Genomic DNA, 21,322 nt, shown 5'->3' with positions numbered 1-21,322 from the left:
TGTGCAAAATCAGAATGATTCCGTCTAATATTCTCTTGAAGGGTTTCATGAATATTCTGCATTCTATTGTCTTTTATAAGGAATCTGTCACAACTGTGTTTATTTGCATAAACAAATGCAGACTGAGATGTTTGATAAGCTTTCTCTGGTGAATCTAGTGAAGGAGATATTTAAACCTTGACTATTCAGTGAAAAAAAGTAGTTTTGATGGTGTAAGCAATGTGCAGAACAGGGCAACCCCCCTTTTAAGACCTCCCTAAATCTGACAGAAGCAGGTGTAGAATGGAGGGAGTCTTAAAAAGGAGGTAAATTTACCGAGATTATGACCAAAGAATCTGAAAAAGTAATGTCTTAAAAAGGGAGCTGTCTTAAATGAAGGGGTCATAAAAGAGCCAGTTCCACTGTACCGATACAACTGTGAGGTAACCTAAGAGCTTAACAGATCAAATCTTTGATCAAACTCGAAAAATGCAGAGATAGACCACAAAATAAACGACCCACCATGTCCATGTGCAGAGGAGAAGAGTGATGTCTTACACCATGCAGTTGCACAGTGTGTGTGACCGAACAAAGTAGGACTTGCCTAGCACCTCGTGAGTGTACACGTGGGTGTGGTTCTCAATGTCACAAATACCCTTCATCTGTCTCTTTTGTTGGGTCACTGGATGGTGGAGCGTAATTCACTGGCTTTTCCTCGTTTAGCCTGGCCAAGTCACTGTCGCCCCAAGAATGCACGATGGACACAAGGTGTTTTTTGTGTGGAATGGTTCTTTATTTTGTTTCAGGCATGAGGTTTTTGTGCATAGTAACAGATTTTTTGGAAGCCCAAGAGATCATTCTTGATATCACCAAGTTGCTTGAGATTTCACAAGATTTCACGATTTTGCATTTTTTCCCACACATTTTCCAGGGGGACATGCTTTTTTTCTTCTTTTTTTTTCTTTTTCTTATTTCCAATATCTGCACATTTGTCTCAAATATGTATGACGTGCTTTTAGGCTTCTGTTTATTTTTGTTTTTTAATTTATTTGTTTTGTTTTGTTTTGAATCTCAATTAAGTTGACAGGATAATTTGCGAGCTCGATCTAACACATTTTGGAAGTATTTTGGACCAAAGTCTTGTGCCACCTCTCCATTAATATGACAAATGTCATTCAGTACAGATGATTCAGTTCAGACAGTTTTATTTGGAATTGAGTTGTAAAAGCAGCAAAGAATGGGGATGATTTGTAGAAAATACAGGGATGGACAAGACAAAGATACGGACAGGCACATAGACAGATAATCTGACAGACTGTACACGGACACACACACTCACACACACACACACACACACACACACACACACACACACACACACACACACACACACTAACACTAACACAAACACTGACACTAACACACACACACACACACACACAGACACACACACACACACACACACACACACACACACACACACTAACACACTAACACACTAACACTAACACTAACACACTAACACACTAACACACTAACACACTAACATAAACACACTAACACACACACGCACACACACACACACACACACACACACACACACACACACACACTAACACACTAACACTAACACACACACACACTAACACACACACACACACACACACAGACACACACACACACACACACACACACACACACACACACACACTAACACACTAACACTAACACACACACACACACAGACACACACACACACACACACACACACACACACACACTAACACACACACTAACACACACACACACTAACACACACACATACACACACACACACTAACACACACACACGCACATACACACACACACACACTAACACACACACACACACACACACACACACTAACACACACACACACACACACACACATAAAAAAAATAAACACTTAGTCACGTTTTCACCCTTGGTTTATCTCACCAAATCCAAGCCAATACTTCAGAAGTCATAAATTTGGAAAAAAGGAGGCATACAAATGGCTCTGCAATTGTTTGATAATTTATCTTGTAATAGGATCTGACATTCAAGTAATTGGCAGGCTACAGGTGTCTGCATACATAAAGAAGAAATGCACTTAAGTGGTGATGAAAATGATAATTTCTCACCTTTTTTTTTATATTGTTAACTTGTTATTCATGAAGGCTTGAGTTTTTTGTTTTGTTTTTATTTAGAATATTTTGCTTTCAACAGGGCAGCTTTGTTTTCGGTGACACATTTGTCTGTTCACAGGTCTGAAATTCTTTCTTGGTGTACGTGTTGCAGTTATTCATTCGTATAATCTCCCTGAAGATTTATTACTGAAACAGTTAATTGAAAAAGAATCAGTGAAGACTGTCTCACAGATTCTAATAAAAGCAAATTCAGAGAGTTTTTTGGTGAAATAAAATTTAATGGGTAGTTACAAAAATAAATAGGAATTAAGAAGTAGAGCGAAGATAAATAATGTGTGTGTGTGTGTGTGAATTGAAATGCACTTGGGTTGAATTCAGAGGTGGTTTGTTTTTTTCATTATTAATATAATCTTTTCCATAATTGGAAGAACAAAAAAACAAATACAAGCACAACAACTAAGCAGCTTTTCTTTATGGTACTTGTATAAACAGTAAAAGTGAGTCACAATACAAACAATCAACAACACATTTTCATTTTTGTCTGCAGTCTGTCTATTTCGATGACCCATTGGATACGCCTGATGGTGATGTAAGTACATGTTATATTTGATTTGGTCGTCCTAACTTGGTGTGTTTGTTTGCCTGCTTGTTTTGTGTGTTTTTTGTTTTGTTATTTGGACTTAGTGTTTATTTCTGGTATAGACCCAAGACACTTTTACAGAATGGCACAGTCTCAGTTGTGTTCAGTAGAATAAATACTGACAAAAGACAATTATTAAAACCTTTGATATCTGTCCTTGTATGGTTATGAGGAAAACTGATAAAATAGCATGCGAAAAGCAAAGAGATTCACACAACTGTTTTGTTGCTTCTTGCTTTTTTTCTCTCCCTTAATCGAGATAAGTTAGCAAACTTTCTTGAAACCATGTGTATGTTAATCTGAAATATGTGTCCATGTTGTATAGCAAATCTTTTTCTCTTTTTAAAAACATTAATCAGTTTCATCTTTAGTGTATATTTTGCTAGTGTGTCGAACATGATCATACATGATTTAATTTAAAGTAAAGTCACATCATGTCTTATACAGTGTAACTCCCCTTTGAAGACACCCTCTTAAACTTAAATGCGGGTAGATTTACAGACAACATGAACACAAAACTACAAAAAAATCAAGGTATTTTTAAAGGGGTCGAAGTGTTAAATTGGGGGTGGGGGGGGGTTGTCTGTGAATTTACCCCCATTTTAAGACTCACTCTTTTTTGAGACCGGATTGTCTCAGATTTTTTTGGAGGCTCTGTATCAGAAATGTTCCATTGCAGGCTGACAAGTTACCGGACTGGGTGGAGGGAGAGCTGGGGGAGACGGTGGGATCCTCCCTCTTCCGTCGCTCCGATGGAACGGGGAACCCGGCTGCCACATCCACCTGGGTTTCCAACGCTGGGTCCTCCCTGCATGGCACGCGCCAGAGGTTTAACGCAGTTTTCTACTCCCCGCGCAGCAACAGGCAGGGCTAGTTAAATTGTCTGGGCATGGCATGCGTTGCTGGCATGGCTTGTTAAGGATCCCTTTGCAAAACAAATGTTCTCCCCTGCATCCCTGGATACCCACAGCATGTTGTGTCTTTTTGACCTCAAAGTAGTGCTGACGTTTGAAAATCTTAATCAAAGGAAGCACAGCGCTATTTTAAGATCTGAGAAACAAAGGGAGTCAAGCGCTCTAAATACATTCCACATGTGCAACACAGAATGGCACATACTAAGAGGATTCTTCTTCTTCTTCTGCGTTCGATGTTTAATTGTACGGCCATATTATCGTGGAAGCGTAGACAGCCGATTTTCTCCCCACGCCAAGTTGGCTGCTGTCTTCCGTCTTCGGTGGTTGAGGTTCTTACTCAGGGTTGCCTCCTCCCCAAGAGTAGCTGCCTTGCTGGGCTGTCGAGTCCACTCTACCCGGGTTTGTTGTCGGAGTTTTCCTTCTCGTAGCCTTTGCCTTTCCCAAGGCGCACACAAGGCAGTGCGGGTTTTGAAATCGGAGTTGTCCTCCTAGATGAGCGACCATCCAAGGTTAACGAGCCCCATCTGCCCGAAGCAGCTGGTTTTAAGGCGCCAGGGACCCGCCTGCATCCCTTCTCCTGTTAGTCGAAGACAGGGCCCGCCACGTGAAGGCCAGGAGCTGGATTTGACTGTCAGAGGTGTTTGGAGACACGAAGCCATATGGAGCATTTCTTGGGAAGTAGGCGCTTATCTCTACTTCCACCCCGGCATAACAGTCCTTGGGCCCCACTAAGAGGATGAAAGTGGCTTGTTCACTTCAGTGATGGTTTATTCTCTCAGGTGCCAGAGGATGAAAGTGGCTTGTTCACTTCAGTGATGGTGTATTCTCTCAGGTGCCAGAGGATGAAAGTGGCTTGTTCACTTCAGTGATGGTTTATTCTCTCAGGTGCCAGCTAGAGGATGAAAGTGGCTTGTTCACTTCAGTGATGGTTTATTCTCTCAGGTGCCAGCTAGAGGATGAAAGTGGCTTGTTCACTTCAGTGATGGTTTATTCTCTCAGGTGCCAGAGGATGAAAGTGGCTTGTTCACTTCAGTGATGGTTTATTCTCTCAGGTGCCAGAGGATGAAAGTGGCTTGTTCACTTCAGTGATGGTTTATTCTCTCAGGTGCCAGAGGATGAAAGTGGCTTGTTCACTTCAGTGATGGTTTATTCTCTCAGGTGCCAGAGGATGAAAGTGGCGTGTTCACTTCAGTGATGGTGTATTCTCTCAGGTGCCAGAGGATGAAAGTGGCGTGTTCACTTCAGTGATGGTGTACTCTCTCAGGTGCCAGAGGATGAAAGTGGCGTGTTCACTTCAGTGATGGTGTACTCTCTCAGGTGCCAGAGGATGAAAGTGGCTTGTTCACTTCAGTGATGGTGTATTCTCTCAGGTGCCAGAGGATGAAAGTGGCTTGTTCACTTCAGTGATGGTGTATTCTCTCAGGTGCCAGAGGATGAAAGTGGCTTGTTCACTTCAGTGATGGTGTATTCTCTCAGGTGCCAGAGGATGAAAGTGGCTTGTTCACTTCAGTGATGGTGTATTCTCTCAGGTGCCAGCTAGAGGATGAAAGTGGCTTGTTCACTTCAGTGATGGTTTATTCTCTCAGGTGCCAGCTAGAGGATGAAAGTGGCTTGTTCACTTCAGTGATGGTGTATTCTCTCAGGTGCCAGCTAGAGGATGAAAGTGGCTTGTTCACTTCAGTGATGGTGTATTCTCTCAGGTGCCAGCTAGAGGATGAAAGTGGCTTGTTCACTTCAGTGATGGTGTATTCTCTCAGGTGCCAGCTAGAGGATGAAAGTGGCTTGTTCACTTCAGTGATGGTTTATTCTCTCAGGTGCCAGCTAGAGGATGAAAGTGGCTTGTTCACTTCAGTGATGGTGTATTCTCTCAGGTGCCAGCTAGAGGATGAAAGTGGCTTGTTCACTTCAGTGATGGTTTATTCTCTCAGGTGCCAGCTAGAGGATGAAAGTGGCTTGTTCACTTCAGTGATGGTGTATTCTCTCAGGTGCCAGCTAGAGGATGAAAGTGGCTTGTTCACTTCAGTGATGGTGTATTCTCTCAGGTGCCAGCTAGAGGATGAAAGTGGCTTGTTCACTTCAGTGATGGTTTATTCTCTCAGGTGCCAGCTAGAGGATGAAAGTGGCTTGTTCACTTCAGTGATGGTGTATTCTCTCAGGTGCCAGCTAGAGGATGAAAGTGGCTTGTTCACTTCAGTGATGGTTTATTCTCTCAGGTGCCAGCTAGAGGATGAAAGTGGCTTGTTCACTTCAGTGATGGTTTATTCTCTCAGGTGCCAGCTAGAGGATGAAAGTGGCTTGTTCACTTCAGTGATGGTGTATTCTCTCAGGTGCCAGAGGATGAAAGTCGCTTGTTCACTTCAGTGATGGTGTATTCTCTCAGGTGCCAGAGGACGAAAGTGGCTTGTTCACTTCAGTGATGGTGTATTCTCTCAGGTGCCAGCTAGGAGAGTGGTTCTGCATAACTCTCGCTTACTCTTGCTGCACATGTTGCATGCATTTAGAGCAGTTACATCCCTTGGTTTCTGAGATCTGGAAGTAGTGAAGTTACTTCTAGAAGAAAAAAAGTTTCAAACAGTCGTCAGTAGTCTCCATGGAAACAGTAACATGTCAGACAGCATTAATCCCTACGCATTTCTATCCATTGAAACAGTAACATGTCAGCTGATAGCATTAATCTTCATATAAAAAGTTATTTTAATGCCACAGTGTTTGCTTTAATTAAGGCCTAACAAAAAAATAGGTGTGGTTACGGTAACCCGACCTACCCTATTTTTAGGGGCCGATCCTATAACTTTTTATTACATTTGTCCAAAAAAAACAAAAAAAAACAACCGAGTGCAAAAAACGCAATGAAAGCGAAAGCGCCCGAGTCGCACACTTATTTCCCTGTCAAGTACCGGTAGGTTTAATTTGTACACATTAGAAAAAAAAGTAAAAAAAAAAAAAGTGATTGCCTACCTACCTACCCTATTTTTTTTGGCTATGTTACCGTAACCAAACCTATTTTTTTTTTTTGTGCCTAAGTTAAAGTCTCTTTTACACTTTACTTTCATTAGATGGTTGCTAAAACCATGAAAAGTGATCTCTCCCTGTTGAGTTAGACTTGCTGCTAATCTTGTCCACTTTTTTTAACGTCATCATTCAGATTTTGACAACCCGATAACCAAGATGAACAAGAAGCATGTGCTCTGGTGCACTGATCTAACATAATTGTGGCAATATCTCTGCCGAATTTATATGCGTTGTGAAAGAGTGAATACTCTGAAAAAAGTAGCACACGCTTTCCCGCATTGGTCAATCGCTAGCAAGCGGCCTGTCTCCACATTTGGATAATAGGGACCACCCCTAGCTTAAGTGGTTGGCCTATAATGTCAAGCGGGAAAGTGTACCTCTTATTTACACCAAAGAAACTACAATGGGAAGAAGGATAACTTCCTCATTGGGCATGCTTAGAAATGAGAATGGCTAAATATGAGTTATTCCCCTTTGCTGCATGCTGATCAGGCTGTCTCTTGCTTTGTTATGACTAGTACAGTCGATCTTTCTCATGTTGTGACTTGCTTTATTTTCACATTTTCGGTATTTAAAACAGCAAACACACACACACACACACACACACACACACACACACACACACACACACACACACATACACTGAAGAAGTTTCCATTCTGATTCGGTTATTTTATTTGGTGCTATATGTTTGCTTCACATTGTTTCTTCTTTTACATTGCTTGAGGTATCCCAATTCGCTAAACACATCCATAATGCATGCATGGCTCATTCAAAAGAGGGCAACTGAACAACTGATGCCCAATAGCAATAAATACTGAACAACTGAACAATAAATAGCAATAAATGATGACAGTGCCAAGTTTTTAAGTACAAAGTGAAATCATGTGACTGGACAAAGGCACAATTACAAAATACAAATAAAAAAATCGTGGCCCATTTTAAATTAAGTTCTCAGCTCATGGGGAAGCATAAGATGACCCTAGAAACCGAAATTAGGAGACCTCCCGCCCCCAGGGCAGACTAAAAAAAAAAAGGGGGGGGGGGGGCTAATTTGTGAAAAAGTATAAAAGGAATCAAAAACTGTATACATGTATTTAGTTAATACCCCAAAAATTGTATAGTATATACAATGTCAGACCCTAAAGAAAGTTTGTTAGTCATTGCTTAGGCAAAACAAAGCAAAATAGTCTGTTTACGGTATCCCGACCAACCCTATTTTTCCCCGCCAACCCTAGACCTTTTTTTTGGCATTTGGAGAAAAAGAAAAAAAATCAATTTTGTTCCTGTTTTTTTGCAAAATAATTTAAAAAGATGGTTATAAAAAAAAAAATTAAGAAAAGCCGACCTACCGACCCTCTTTTTGTGTGCCTATGTTACTGTAAACAGACCAAAAGGTACATCAAAAACAACACACCAGGGATGCTACTCTCCCCTTAAAAATAGCCATGAGTCATAGGTGTGACGTTTGAATCTTTTAGCTAAATAAAACCATAGGCAATTGATCGGAAATATCAGGAAAAATCTTACAAGTTTATTATTTGTTTGCTTGGACCAATCCTCTTGCCGAAGTGTTTTACAGTAAAAATTGATTTTACGTCAAAAATATCACAGGAATATCGAATGTTGAGGTAAGGCTGGGATAGCCAAGTTCAAGAATAACGGAAGGTGACTGTTGAATGAATCTTTTTGAAAATGTATAAAAATATAGATGGTAGGCAATTCAAAATTAAAAAAAAGGAGTCTCTCGGAGCATGGACTTTTGAGTCAAAAATTAAAGAAGGCTCTATGAGCCGAAGTACATGTTTTGTCTTTTGTCTTTTTTTTATTTTGAATTCCCTACGATCTATATTTTGATACAATTTTGGACCCTCTTTGTACGGAGAGAGTTGGCAATTGTTAATCACATTCTCTCATCTCAACTCTCCTTCGGCTCCTTGGTAACATGCGTTCCGTCTCTGCCAGGATTGGACACAGCAGCAGATAACCGGTAAATATGTAACAGGCATAAATGGCAAAATAGCTCGCCTCGCCTGATAATATATGAGATAACTGTTCTATTACAAAGTCTTTCTTGGGAGGCTTGGCTAATTTACTCGCTCGTTTTACACGGGGTTCCATCGTTTTCTTTTCTAATCGGAAAACCTTGCTCCTCAGTTTGTTGACCTTCTGCCGAAGTTCCGCTTCACGAGGGGATGGGGAGGATGACGACTTTGATGCTTTACATCCTATGTCCTCCAGGATCGCCTGAATGTCATCTAAAAAAGAAAACACACACACAAAACACACATAAAATAACATAACCATAACAAGTTACAACCTGGAAGAAATTAAAACATGTGTAATTCAATCACAAAATGAAAATAAACAATAGCGTAGGAGGGCAGGCCAGAAATGAAGTGTATTAGCAACTATGGATACGATGTGGAACAATGATGGAATTGACCTTGTTTGGTACTGAATGGGTGAGGCCATTAGAACTGTACCCACGGAATACGCGCTATATAAGCTTTATATTGATTGATTGATTGATTGATTGATTAGGACAACAGTACCAGGTAAACTCCTCACACACCATGCCTCTTTCTTTCTTTATTTATTTGGTGTTTAACGTCGTTTTCAACCACCAAGCTTATATCGCGACGGGGAAAGGGGGGGGGGGGGGGGGGGTGGGAATACTAATAGAGCCACTTAATTGTTTCTTGTTACACCATGCCTCTAACAGGATATGTTTCCCATCTTTACGTGTGGGAACCACAGGTACAATTTCATCCATCCATGCATCCGCCCTATACAGCTTCTTCTTCTTCTGCGTTCGTGGGCTGAAACTCCCACGTGCACTCATTTATTTGCACAAGTGGAATTTTATGTGTATGACCGTTTTTACTCCGCCATTTAGGCAGCCATACGCCGCTTTCGGAGGAAGCATGCGGGGTATTTTTGTGTTTCTAAAACCCACCGAACTCTGACATGGATTACAGGATCTTTTTCGTGCGTACTTGGTCTTGTGCTTGCGTGTACACATGAAGGGGGATAAGTCACTAGCAGGTCTGCACATAAGTTGACCTGGGAGATCGGAAACATCTCCACACTTAACCCACCAGGCGGCCGCGACCGGGATTCGAACCCTCGACCTTCCGAGTTAATAGACCGACGTCTTACCACCCCGCCACAGCGCCCGTCACCCTATACAGCAATTATCAACTATGTAATGGATGGGTTTAAACATTTTTTGATGTCAGGGTGTTCTTCATGGTTAAAAATCTCTTACCTGGTTGAACAATTTGTGCATCAGGCGACAGGTCGGTGCTGGCTTCATTTGTAGCTACCCTTTGTGATGGTGGCTTCCTCCCACTAGCAACCTGCAAATTGCACAGCTCTTTAACTGACAAACTCACAACCAACACCCAGTCACAATGAAACATTTCTCCCAATTTCATGGCATTGGTCTTAGGCCACACAAAAAAGTGTATGTTTCTGGTAAGGCAAAACAAAAAATAATCTGTTTACGGTATCCGGACCGACCCTATTTTTTTTCCCACCGGCCCTAGACTTTTTGGGGGCATTAAAAAATAAAATAAAAATATTCAGATGGCTAAAATACAAAACTAAAAAGCCGACCTACCGACGCTATTTTTGGGGGGCCTATGTTACCTTAAACAGACTTTTTTGTGACCTAACATGACTAAAGGTGGAGATTTTTTTTCTAAACTTTTTTTTTTAAACCATCTTTTTAACTATTTTGTTGAAAAACAGGAAAACAATTGATTTTCGAATACCCCTTTTATTTTTGAGAATGCAAAAAAAAAAGTCTAGGGTCGTCGGGAAAACATAGGTAGGGTCAGGTGACCAGAAACATACAACTTTTTTGTTGTTGACGCCGACCGTATACCTTTTTTGCCATTTGGGGCTGTTTTTTTGCAAAATAAGTTCATCTTATCATCATAATCAAGACGTCGATCCAAAATAAGTAACTTTTTTTTGTTGGCCTTATCATTTTTTTGCGCTAAATGCAAACAGGCATTATTTGATGGGAACAATGCTGTTGTTTTCAATTCTTACATCAGCCTCAAACTTGTCATTACTCAACCTGCATTTAATAGTGTGCTTCTTTGGTTTGCAAAAACCTAAAACCAATAAATAAATAACCTTCGGTGGTGGATTGGGCACTGCAAACAATGTTGGGACAGCATTCCACACAAGTGATCCTCTCTGCAGGATTGTTTTACTGGTTGGCCTCAAAGTGATCAGTACAAAGCTTGAGACCTTGAACATCAGCTGGCTGCAGCTTTTCAAAGTCCTCTCGCCTTGTGAATTGCATCCATATTCTGCACCTAGTTTGACAATAAAAACAACAATGTTATTGTTAAACTAAGCAAAAAGGAAAGGCAAAAAAAGCTAAATCAGATCTTCAGTCTAAATCTAACGCTCTGCCTGAACGCAAAACGGATGAGTGATGTACCTTTGTACTGTAGTTTTCCCGTAAGCAAGGTTTAATAAAGGTTTCGGCAAATATGCCCACGGGTTTGTCATCAAGTGTAAACTGTTGTTTTGTACTGACTGCTGTCTCACACTCACAGTCGTAAGTACTCGCTGACGCTGTAGTCTACTGAGTGAGTTGACTCGAGCCATTGCCATTCTCATTCTGAAGAAGGTAAACCTGATGAAATAATCACTGCACAACCCACCTTTTTTCTTCTGTAGGGAACTTGTGGAAAGTTTTCCCGAAGCAGCTCTGTTTGTAACGGGCGTTCTTGCAACAAAAAGCCGAGCACAATTTACCACCACCTCGCACACGATCGGTACCTACGCGATCCGCCATTTTGTTTTCGCCGCCAGCATGTGACTAGGGACGATAACCCACAAACACTTTTTCGCATTTTCTTCGCAAGTTCCACGTCTTCCTTATGTACAGTGTTTGTTTACACCCCCGGTATAGGGGTGTGTATAGGTTTCGCTCGATGTGTTTGTTTGTTTGTTTGTTTGTTTGTTTGTGTTCGCATATAGATCTCAAGAATGAACGGACCGATCGTCACCAAACTTGGTGAACAGGTTCTATACATTCCTGAGACGGTCCTTACAAAAATTGGGACCAGTCAAACACACGGTTAGGGAGTTATTGGTGGATTAAAATTATACAAGGACTTATACAGGGACATCTTAATGGTCAAAGGGAAATAACCATTCTCACTCAATCACTGCCACCAACTGAGAAGGTTATTTCCCTTTGACGGGGGTGTTTTTCCGACGTCGGAGGAATTTCTTGTTTTCAAGAGTATTCACTCTTTCACAACTCATACGAACCCGACAAATTTATTTCCGATTATCGTCTATTTGCACATGAGGGAGAGAGGAAGCAAAAACATATTACGAACATAATAATGCCCATATTATATATCTTTTGGTACAGGACTGCTTAACTACAGCAACTTGAATACTAACATCCCAAATGTATCGCTATGATGAGCCTCCCAGTGTACAAAGATATTCACCACTGCCTTCCCTTTATTATTTTTTCTTCAAAATTGAATGTTTGTGTTGGTTACATAGATGTACTATTTTCGTATTGATTGCAGATAAACACTATTTGCAATGATATGCGTGAAACCCCAGTGTATAGTCTGTACAATATTGCAGGAGTCCATCACTCTTTGAACTTTCTAAATGAATTAAGCCGTTATTTTATATCTTGTAATTTATGTTTTCTTCCCAACCACTTAACTTGCCCGGTTCTTGCCTTGTACCATCCTATCACCCCATAGTTGAGTATCAGAACTGCCTAGGCATTATTTTCATTTCAGTTTGTCAGTATTTTTATGATTAACAAGAGTTTGGTCAGTTGATTGCAAAAATAAAAATGAGGATTAAAGTTGCTTGTTCATTTCAATGCTGGTTATTCTCTCAGGTGCCAGGAGACTGGTTCCGTATAACTCTCACTCACTCTATTGCACATGTCGTATGCATTTAGAGCGCTTACCTCCCTTTGTTTGTCAGATCTTCATTGCAAAGCTTGTGTGGATTTGTTGCAGGCCTCACACCAGTATGGGCATTCCTCTGGACAAAGACCCGGGGTTGTCTCCCATCAGAGGGGATCATCGGCAGTACACGGGATACTCGGCAGTAAGTCTCTACGTGGTCATCACTTCTTGCAGTCTTGCTCTGAAAGAGTGAACTTGTGACAGTGTTTACTTTGAGGTCAATCACAGTTCTTGTGTGTGATGTTGAGTTTGATGTTGTGTGAGCAGACCTGGGAACCAATACGATTTCGGCGTATTTTGTACGCATTGTTGTGCAGAAAACAAGTAGTATGGTCAGTGGGGAAAAATACGACAAGAAACATTCCTAGACTACTTTTCTTCACAAGCGCATCCTGAAGCCGATTCACTATTTTGTAACATGATGACAGTTTTTGTCAGTAAACATTGTAAGAAGCATTTGTTTTAAACGTATTGGTAAACTTAACGTTGCGACAGATGCGCATGAAACATGTTTGAATCATGCATATTCAAATGCCGTGTGGAGTACGCTCGTTTGTCTGAAAATACACCAAGTTTTGTGAGAATAAAGTCGAGATCGCTTTACACGAAATGAAAGGGACCAATATTTTTTTTCGAGTTAACGTTTTTTCGTGATAAAGAAAATGATCAAACTTTTTTGAAATCGGTTTACTTGCAGCGATGTTCGCGAAACTCGTTTGAACTGCTGACGCGATTCGGTTTCAGCTTTCGGTTTGAACGGAAGTACTCTTTTGTGTAAGAATACAGCCCGCGTCTTGTTGTTGTTAACTTTGCAGGAGTCTGACTTTCGGGTCGCTTCATTTCTCTGACAGCGAATAAAAGGCTCTATTTCCAAAGGAAGCCGCTTTTTTCCGTGTTTTGACGGGCCAATGAAGTGATGAAATGAGTAAAGCATAGAAGATACCCGTTTTAAGTATAACGCTTCAACAGAGTTGATCGGTGCTGATCAACCGAACAAACGCGCATAAGCCGTAGAGTGTTTTCGGAAGTGGCTTCAGAATCTTGATACACCGTGACATTTGTGTGCCATCTGCTCCAATTTCCAAAGTGAGAGATTATGGAATTATCGGGAAGAATATGCCATTCATTTCTAAAATTCTGGAAAAAGTAGTGCTTAGTCAGCTTCTCTCCCACCTTGAAACCAACAACCTCTGCAACCCTCTTCAGTCAGCGTATAGGGCTGGCCACAGCACCGAGACTGTTTTGCTTCGTGTTGTGAATGACATTCTTTCTGCTCTGGATAATGATGACCTATCAGTTCTGCTTCTCTTGGATAACTCAGCTGCGTTCGATACGATCGATCACTCTGTTCTGCTCTCTCGTCTCGAATCTGTTTTTGGCATTCACTCTACCGCTCTTCACTGGTTTAGTTCATATCTACAGGGCCGTAGTCAGTATGTGTCTGTCAATAATCTCTCATCTCCTCCATCTCCTCTCTGTTTCGGCGTTCCCCAGGGATCAGTTCTAGGCCCAGTTTTATTTGTACTATACACCACTCCTCTCTCTGCCGTCATCAAGCAACACGCAGTCAATCACTACCTCTTTGCAGACGACACACAACTCCAACAAGCATGCAAGCCTACAGAAATCCAAGCGGTGACGCACACTCTCCAAAACTGCACTTCAGATATTAAATCATGGATGACAAACAATATGCTCAAGTTAAATGATGACAAGACTGAATTTCTTCTTTTCTCTGGAACTTCCTGTTCGACCACTTCCCTTCCAGCCTCCATCACAGTAGGTTCTAGTGACATTTCTCTCTCTGATAGTGCTAGGAATCTTGGGTTCATCATGGACTCCCACCTCTCAATGAAACAACACATCAAAAAAGTCTGTCAGACATGTTACTTTGAGATCAGAAGAATAGGTTCCATAAGAAAATTTCTCACTGTTGATGCCACTAAAACTCTCGTTACATCCTGCATTCTGTCCAGATTAGATTACTGCAACTCCCTTCTCATAGGCTGCCCTGACTCCACTCTCCAACCCTTGCAAAAAGTACAACACTCTGCTGCACGTCTCATTTTCAGAGCACAGCATCGACAACCCTGCACTCCTCTCATGAAAGAACTTCACTGGCTTCCTGTATCTGAACGTATTAGGTATAAAGCTGCCTGCTTCTGCTACAATATCATCTCTGAATCGGCACCTGCCTATCTTTCTGAACTGGTCTCTCTCTACACTCCCTCTCGCACCCTTCGTTCTTCTGATGATGCTCGACTTCTCTGTCAAGGTCGCTTTAAACGCAAGGCTCATGGCTTCCGCACGTTTTCGTATTATGGACCTCAGTTATGGAATTCACTCCCCTTTCAATTACGTCACTCTCCATCCATTTCATCTTTTAAGTCCAATTTGAAAACTCACTTGTTCCAACAACACTACGGATAGTTCCTTAGTATAGAGTCTGGGGATGTGAGATGTGCATGATGTGTTGTTTGAATCTGACAGTGATTGTATGATTTTTGTATACATGTATTGTTGTCCCGCGCTTTGAACTTTTGATAAGGCGCTTTATAAATGCCCGTTATTATTATTATTATTATTATATGCACGCGCAAGAAGCAAACACCACAAGAGAGCTGTACCGACTTCGTGATAAAGTCTAAGTTTACGTCGACCATTTCATTCTTTCTTTCAATGGGCCGTGCAAACATGTGAACACTTCTCGCTTTGGAAGCTATATACAAGTTGAAAAAACGCAGTTTTTTGGTGGTGCAAGAGACTGAGAATCGGCTTCGTGTAAACGTTTTTTGCGTGAGTCTCAAATCGTTTTATTTCGCGTTATGATGTTTTTTTAGTAGGGTTTATGAAGGAAATGATTGGGACTGAAAACACGTTTCGCGTAATGGTTTTTTCGGCTTATCGTTTTTCGTGTTAAATGATCTCGACTGTACACTAAGTGCAAAACAGGGATTCCCAGGTCTGTGTGAGCTGACTCCCATCAACCCCAAGCAACCCCCTCCAGCTCAGTCCAGTGTCGTCCCCCTCTTTTCTCGGAACTCCGTGACTATGAGTCTATGAGTTTCTTGCAGTTTTTGCTTCCAATCTTCCATGTTCATCTATCTTGATCTTGCCGTCGGTTTGTTGTTGCAGTATTTCTCTTGGTTTTCTTGTTGTTCATTTGTGTCCCCAAAAGGTTTGTGTGCATGCATGCATATGTTTGTGTGTGTGGGGGTGACAGTGGGGGGGGGGGGGGGGGGGGATTTTTGTCTATACATGTAATTATCTTCCGAGCTCCATGTTTTCTCTAACTTGGCTTGGAGGTATATGGGATGATAAAGGAGGACCCCCAGCGGGTAAGGGGGAAGAATTTACCCGATGCTCCCCAGCATGTCGTAAGAGGCGACTAACGGATTCTGTTTCCTTTTATCCTTGTTAAGTGTTTCTTGTATAGAATATAGTCAATTTTTGTACAGATTTTTAGTCAAGCAGTATGTAAGAAATGTTAATTAGTCCTTTGTACTGGAAACTTGAATTCTCCCAGTAAGGTCATATATTGTACTACGTTGCAAGCCCCTGGAGCAAATTTTTGATTAGTGCTTTTGTGAACAAGAAACAATTGACAAGTGGCTCTATCCCCTCTCCCCCCCTTTCCCCGTCGCGACAATTATAACCTTCGTGGTTGAAAACGACGTTAAACACCAAATAAAGAAAGAAAGAAAGAGAGAGAGAGGGAGAGAGAGAGAGGGGCCGGGCAGGAGAGAGAGAGAGGGGGGGGGGGGGGATGATAAAGGAGGAACATTGGAGAAGGAAGGGTTTTATCACAAGTGCATGCTCAGCTTTAATGTGTGCCTTGCAGTTTTCTGTCATTGTTATCAACAGATTTTGTTGTTGTTATTTAATGTGTTCGTTTTGCTGATTGGCTTGTAAAAGGTTTTGGTTTTATTTTCGCACATCATGGTGTTTTTGTGTGTTTTTCAACATCAACAACATCGCTACCACAGTATACCTGTCAATTATCGACAATATCACATTTCCAGGTGATTAGTTAAATCAGCTGAACCGTGAAAATGTATTGCTGGTAGTCAACTTCAAAGGTGGAAAGATAATGGGATTGGAATATGAAAAATGGGTGCCATTAACACATCATGACTTTGTGATCGTACACAATACATTGTGATTTCATTATTAGTCCCAAACTGCTGACTACTAGCGTTATACACTGGAACACACTGCTGACTACTAGCGTTATACACTGGAACACACTGCTGACTACTAGCGTTATACACTGGAACACACTGCTGACTACTAGCGTTATACACTGGAACACACTTGTAAGACCCCTCCCCCCTTTCCCCAAATTCAAGACTAACCCTTTTAAGACTTTGCGTGTTCATTTTTTTCAGTTTATAACCTCTGTAATTTGTAAATTGGTTTACCCTCATTTTAAGACTCTCTCCTTTTAAAGAAATGATTTTCTCATCTTTGCAATTTGATCTTTCGATGCCTTAATATGTTGGTGCAGTTGTATCCCCAAGTTAATATTGTCTGAAAAAATGGGTCAGTGAAAGCTTTTAGTTGTGACGACTGCAGCAGAGATAGGAGAAGCGGTCTTCATGTTCACAAAAAGACTGAGGGAAGATTTATGGCAAGTTTTCTTCTTTATCTAACCTGTGCAGGAAATCTGTTTGGCACATAGCTGTCATAGATCTTTGTAAAGTACTTCTGTTTTGAATGAGTTATCCTGTATTAAACTGTCAAAGAAAAAGAGTCTCAGTTGTTTTAGAGGCAGCAGAGAGATTGAATAGCTATAATTATTAAGTTAAGGGTCAATAAAAAAAAAGGTTATGTAAGGGTACGAATCAATGAGGATAAAGATACAATTGGTACGTAATGTCTCATAAAATATTGCACAGAAGAATTAAACATGGCTGTGTACAAATAATTTGTTTTAAAAAACATTGGAAAGGGGGTAACTTTTAAGATGGAGGAGGGGATTGACAACTCATCTAGAGAATTTATGATTTGCAATGATTGATATATTCCTTAGATTGTGCAATTTTGCATAATTTTTTTTAAACAATTTCCAGCCAATTTCCATCAATGCTTTCAGATTTTTTACAATATGTCACCATTTCATGATCTCATGCCAGGTATAATTCCTGTGAATGGGTCACATGCATTTGACCTAGGAAATTGCTCCATAGTGCAGTTCTGCTTGTAGCTGCGTTGGGCTGCATGGAATGCATGTACATGTACATTTAAACAGGCAGGAGTGTTTGCGCAGGACTCTTTCATTTTCTCTGACTGCATGCCATGTCTGCCCACAGATGTAGAAACCTACATGTACCTGTAAATGTGTGGTTCAGTCCCCCCCCCCCCCCCACTCCCCCCAGGGACCCCCAAGAAAAAGGCCTGAAACAAACATGAGTGGTACAATTGGTTTTGTAATTGAAACTGAAAGCCAGCTGGTACTGGAAATAATGTGCCAAACCATCAGTGGTAGCGAATTTGATTGTAGGATGACCTGAGCATGGAGGTCAAACGCTCCCCGCCTCGCACCCTCTCTCCTGACCGAGAGCGTCGGCAGCTACCAGGTAGGAGCCTGTCTCTGGAAGTTACATGATGAGCACAGTATACAATTTATGAATAAGCTACCATTTTATGACTTTTCCAAGGCTGTTTAGAATTGTCGAAAAAAGGGTTTAAAAAAAAAGTTGCGTGAATTTATCCTTGAAGTGATAAGTGATCATCATTGATTACTTTCTTACGTACAATTCTAGAATTAACTTGACCTTTCTGTCAGTCTGTGCTTTACTAAGCGTTTACTCAAAAAAGTTAATTGATGTTGAGATGTATCTGTAATTTTTGTCCATCTTAGAAAATAACTTTTAGCATACAGAATTACTGAATTAAGATATTGTATGATGTGACATTGGTTCACAGCTGTCACAATTGTGAAGAATCTTAATGACTGGAAGTAGAGACAAAGTTATCTACCATTATAACTCGACATGTCCATGTAGATGCTATTTTGCAAGGGAAAATCATACATGTGTTGTACTTTGATCAACAATATGAGGAGTTAAAGTTGATGGGTGTGAACGCGTTTGTGACAGATGTTAGAAGAAACCGAGGACCGTCAGAAGCAAGGGTAAGGGAGGTAAGTGTGTGACCACATGACCAACTTATCAAACCAGTGTTGGCCTATGTATTTCATCACCTGTATGCAACCAGTATATCACACATTTAAACATTAATTTTCAGTAGTTTACATGTGTGTACGATATACATGCATGATAAACAGTGGAACCCCCATTTTAAGACCTCAAGAAATCTGAGAGAATCACCCACGGACTTGCCTCGCTGACACAGTAACCCTGCAGCTCTTCGTGTAAATAGTTTTATACTTTTAACCATCTTCTCGGAGTTATTGGGTCACCCACCACCAGTAACCAATCACCCAGTACTCCGCCGCTGGACTACAGACGTTCTGATGAACCCAGTCCACATCAAGAAAGAAGAAGAAGAAGAAGGTCTTAATGGAGAAAGTCTTAAGATAGGAGTACGGTGAAGTACACTGGTTATGAACAGAAAATCACAGGTCTTCATGGAGAAAGTCTTAAGATAGGAGTACAATTACACTGGTTATCAACAGAAAATCACAGGACTTAATGGAGAAAGTCTTAAGATAGGAGTACAATTACACTGGTTATCAACAGAAAATCACAGGTCTTCATGGAGAAAGTCTTAAGATAGGAGTACAATTACACTGGTTATCAACAGAAAATCACAGGTCTTCATGGAGAAAGTCTTAAGATAGGAGTACAATTACACTGGTTATCAACAGAAAATCACAGGTCTTAATGGAGAAAGTCTTAAGATAGGAGTGCGATTACACTGGTTATGAACAGAAAATCACAGGACTTAATGGAGAAAGTCTTAAGATAGGAGTACGATTACACTGGTTATCAACAGAAAATCACAGGTCTTAATGGAGAAAGTCTAAGATAGGAGTACAGTTACACTGGTTATCAACAGAAAATCACAGGTCTTAATGGAGAAAGTCTTAAGATAGGAGTACAGTTACACTGGTTATCAACAGAAAATCACAGGTCTTCATGGAGAAAGTCTTAAGATAGGAGTACAGTTACACTGGTTATCAACAGAAAATCACAGGTCTTAATGGAGAAAGTCTTAAGATGGGAGTACAATTACACTGGTTATCAACAGAAAATCACAGGTCTTAATGGAGAAAGTCTTAAGATAGAAGTACACTGGTTATGAACAGAAAATCACAGGTCTTAATGGAGAAAGTATTAAAATAGGAGTACAAGTACACTGGTTATGAACAGAAAATCACAGGTCTTAATGGAGAAAGTCTTAAGATAGCAGTACAAGTACACTGGTTATGAACAGAAAATCACAGGTCTTCATGGAGAAAGTCTTAAGATAGGAGCTACAATTACACTGGTTATCAACAGAAAATCACAGGACTTAATGGAGAAAGTCTTAAGATAGGAGTACAATTACACTGGTTATGAACAGAAAATCACAGGTCTTCATGGAGAAAGTCTTAAGATAGGAGTACAATTACACTGGTTTATATATCAACAGAAAATCTGATAAAAGATGACGTCTTGAAGAGGGGGAGGGGTGTTAAATTAGGGGATCTTAAAAATAGGGGTTCCGCTGTACACTGAAACATGATACCTTGAATCTCTGCTGCGTTATCCCTTCCCTGTCCAAACATCCTACAGTTTTAACCCAGGCGCTGTCTGTAGCATCTAGTTAAGGTTTGCTGATGACAATATACATGCAGTAGATATATGACAGTGTAATCCAGCTGTCAGCATTCTGAAATAAAGTTTCGGAAGCCTCTAACTAATATGATATTCATATTAACCGCTTTGTAAAACTAAGAAAGTTGTAAAGCAAGCTTTCTATAGGCGTTCGTGTTTTCTTGACTTCATGCAGCTAGTTATATGTGCATGTGAACTTCAAATCTTTTGACATTCATATTTCATAGTTAATGGGTATCTTTCTGATCATTTTTGCTTGGATTGCGTTTATGTACGAGAATAATGATTAGTCTCGTACATAAACGCAATCCAAGCAAAAATTACAAGAAAATTATGCTGATTAGTCTATTCAGCATAATTTTCTTGTCATTCTTGTGTAAATATGCTTGCACAAACTCATTTCGATTTGCTTTCCATTTATGGTTTGTGCAGCTTTTCATAACATCTGTATTGAGACAAACCTGTTCTTATTCTTTCCTTATGATCATATTTTTGCTTTGATTGTGCTTTTCTGGAGAATGGGGTGTGTTTATGCTTTTAGTTGCTGTTTTGATTTTCTTGTCATGCTCTTGATTTTCTTATTATACACTAGTTTGCTGGTTCAGCAATATTGTCAGATATTGTCAGATCAATTCTTGCTGTTCTATGTGAACAAAATCAATTGTTGCTGTTCTGTGCAAATAACTTGTCTACATTGTTGCTGTGTTTCTTCTCTGAACTTGTATTAGGCCAAAAAAAAAAAAAGGGCTGTTTACGGTAACCCGACCGACCCTAGTTTTTTTGCGCGACCCTAGACTTTTTTTTGGCATTTGGGGAAAAAAAAAAAAAAAAAAAAATCTTGGTTTT

The 21,322-nt window shown here is 40.5% G+C and overlaps 1 protein-coding gene and 1 long non-coding RNA gene across 4 annotated transcripts in view; one reads left to right on the top strand and one right to left on the bottom strand.

Moving 5' to 3' along the window:
- LOC138957999 (trichohyalin-like) overlaps positions 1-21,322 on the top strand; it is a 116,123-nt gene that overhangs the window by 32,469 nt on the left and 62,332 nt on the right. For 2 of the 3 annotated variants that reach the window (XM_070329023.1, XM_070329021.1), the window contains exons 4-8: positions 2,696-2,737; positions 3,468-3,616; positions 12,744-12,834; positions 18,196-18,271; positions 18,794-18,837. In XM_070329023.1, coding sequence (XP_070185124.1) covers positions 2,696-2,737; positions 3,468-3,616; positions 12,744-12,834; positions 18,196-18,271; positions 18,794-18,837 — 402 coding nt within the window. The remainder of the gene's footprint in view (positions 1-2,695; positions 2,738-3,467; positions 3,617-12,743; positions 12,835-18,195; positions 18,272-18,793; positions 18,838-21,322) is intronic. The other variant, XM_070329024.1, reaches the window with a different exon arrangement.
- LOC138958008 (uncharacterized) lies at positions 7,100-11,978 on the bottom strand. Its single transcript, XR_011453262.1, has 3 exons — positions 10,864-11,978; positions 9,986-10,076; positions 7,100-8,972 (listed from the first exon to the last, which is right to left on the bottom strand). It is a non-coding gene; the product is annotated as an uncharacterized lncRNA (long non-coding RNA).

This window comes from Littorina saxatilis, linkage group LG2 (genome assembly GCF_037325665.1).
Source record: "Littorina saxatilis isolate snail1 linkage group LG2, US_GU_Lsax_2.0, whole genome shotgun sequence".
Taxonomy (NCBI): Eukaryota; Metazoa; Mollusca; class Gastropoda; order Littorinimorpha; family Littorinidae; genus Littorina; species Littorina saxatilis.
The sequence above is the reverse complement of the archived record's forward strand: the minus strand, read 5'-3'. Positions and strand labels throughout refer to the sequence as shown.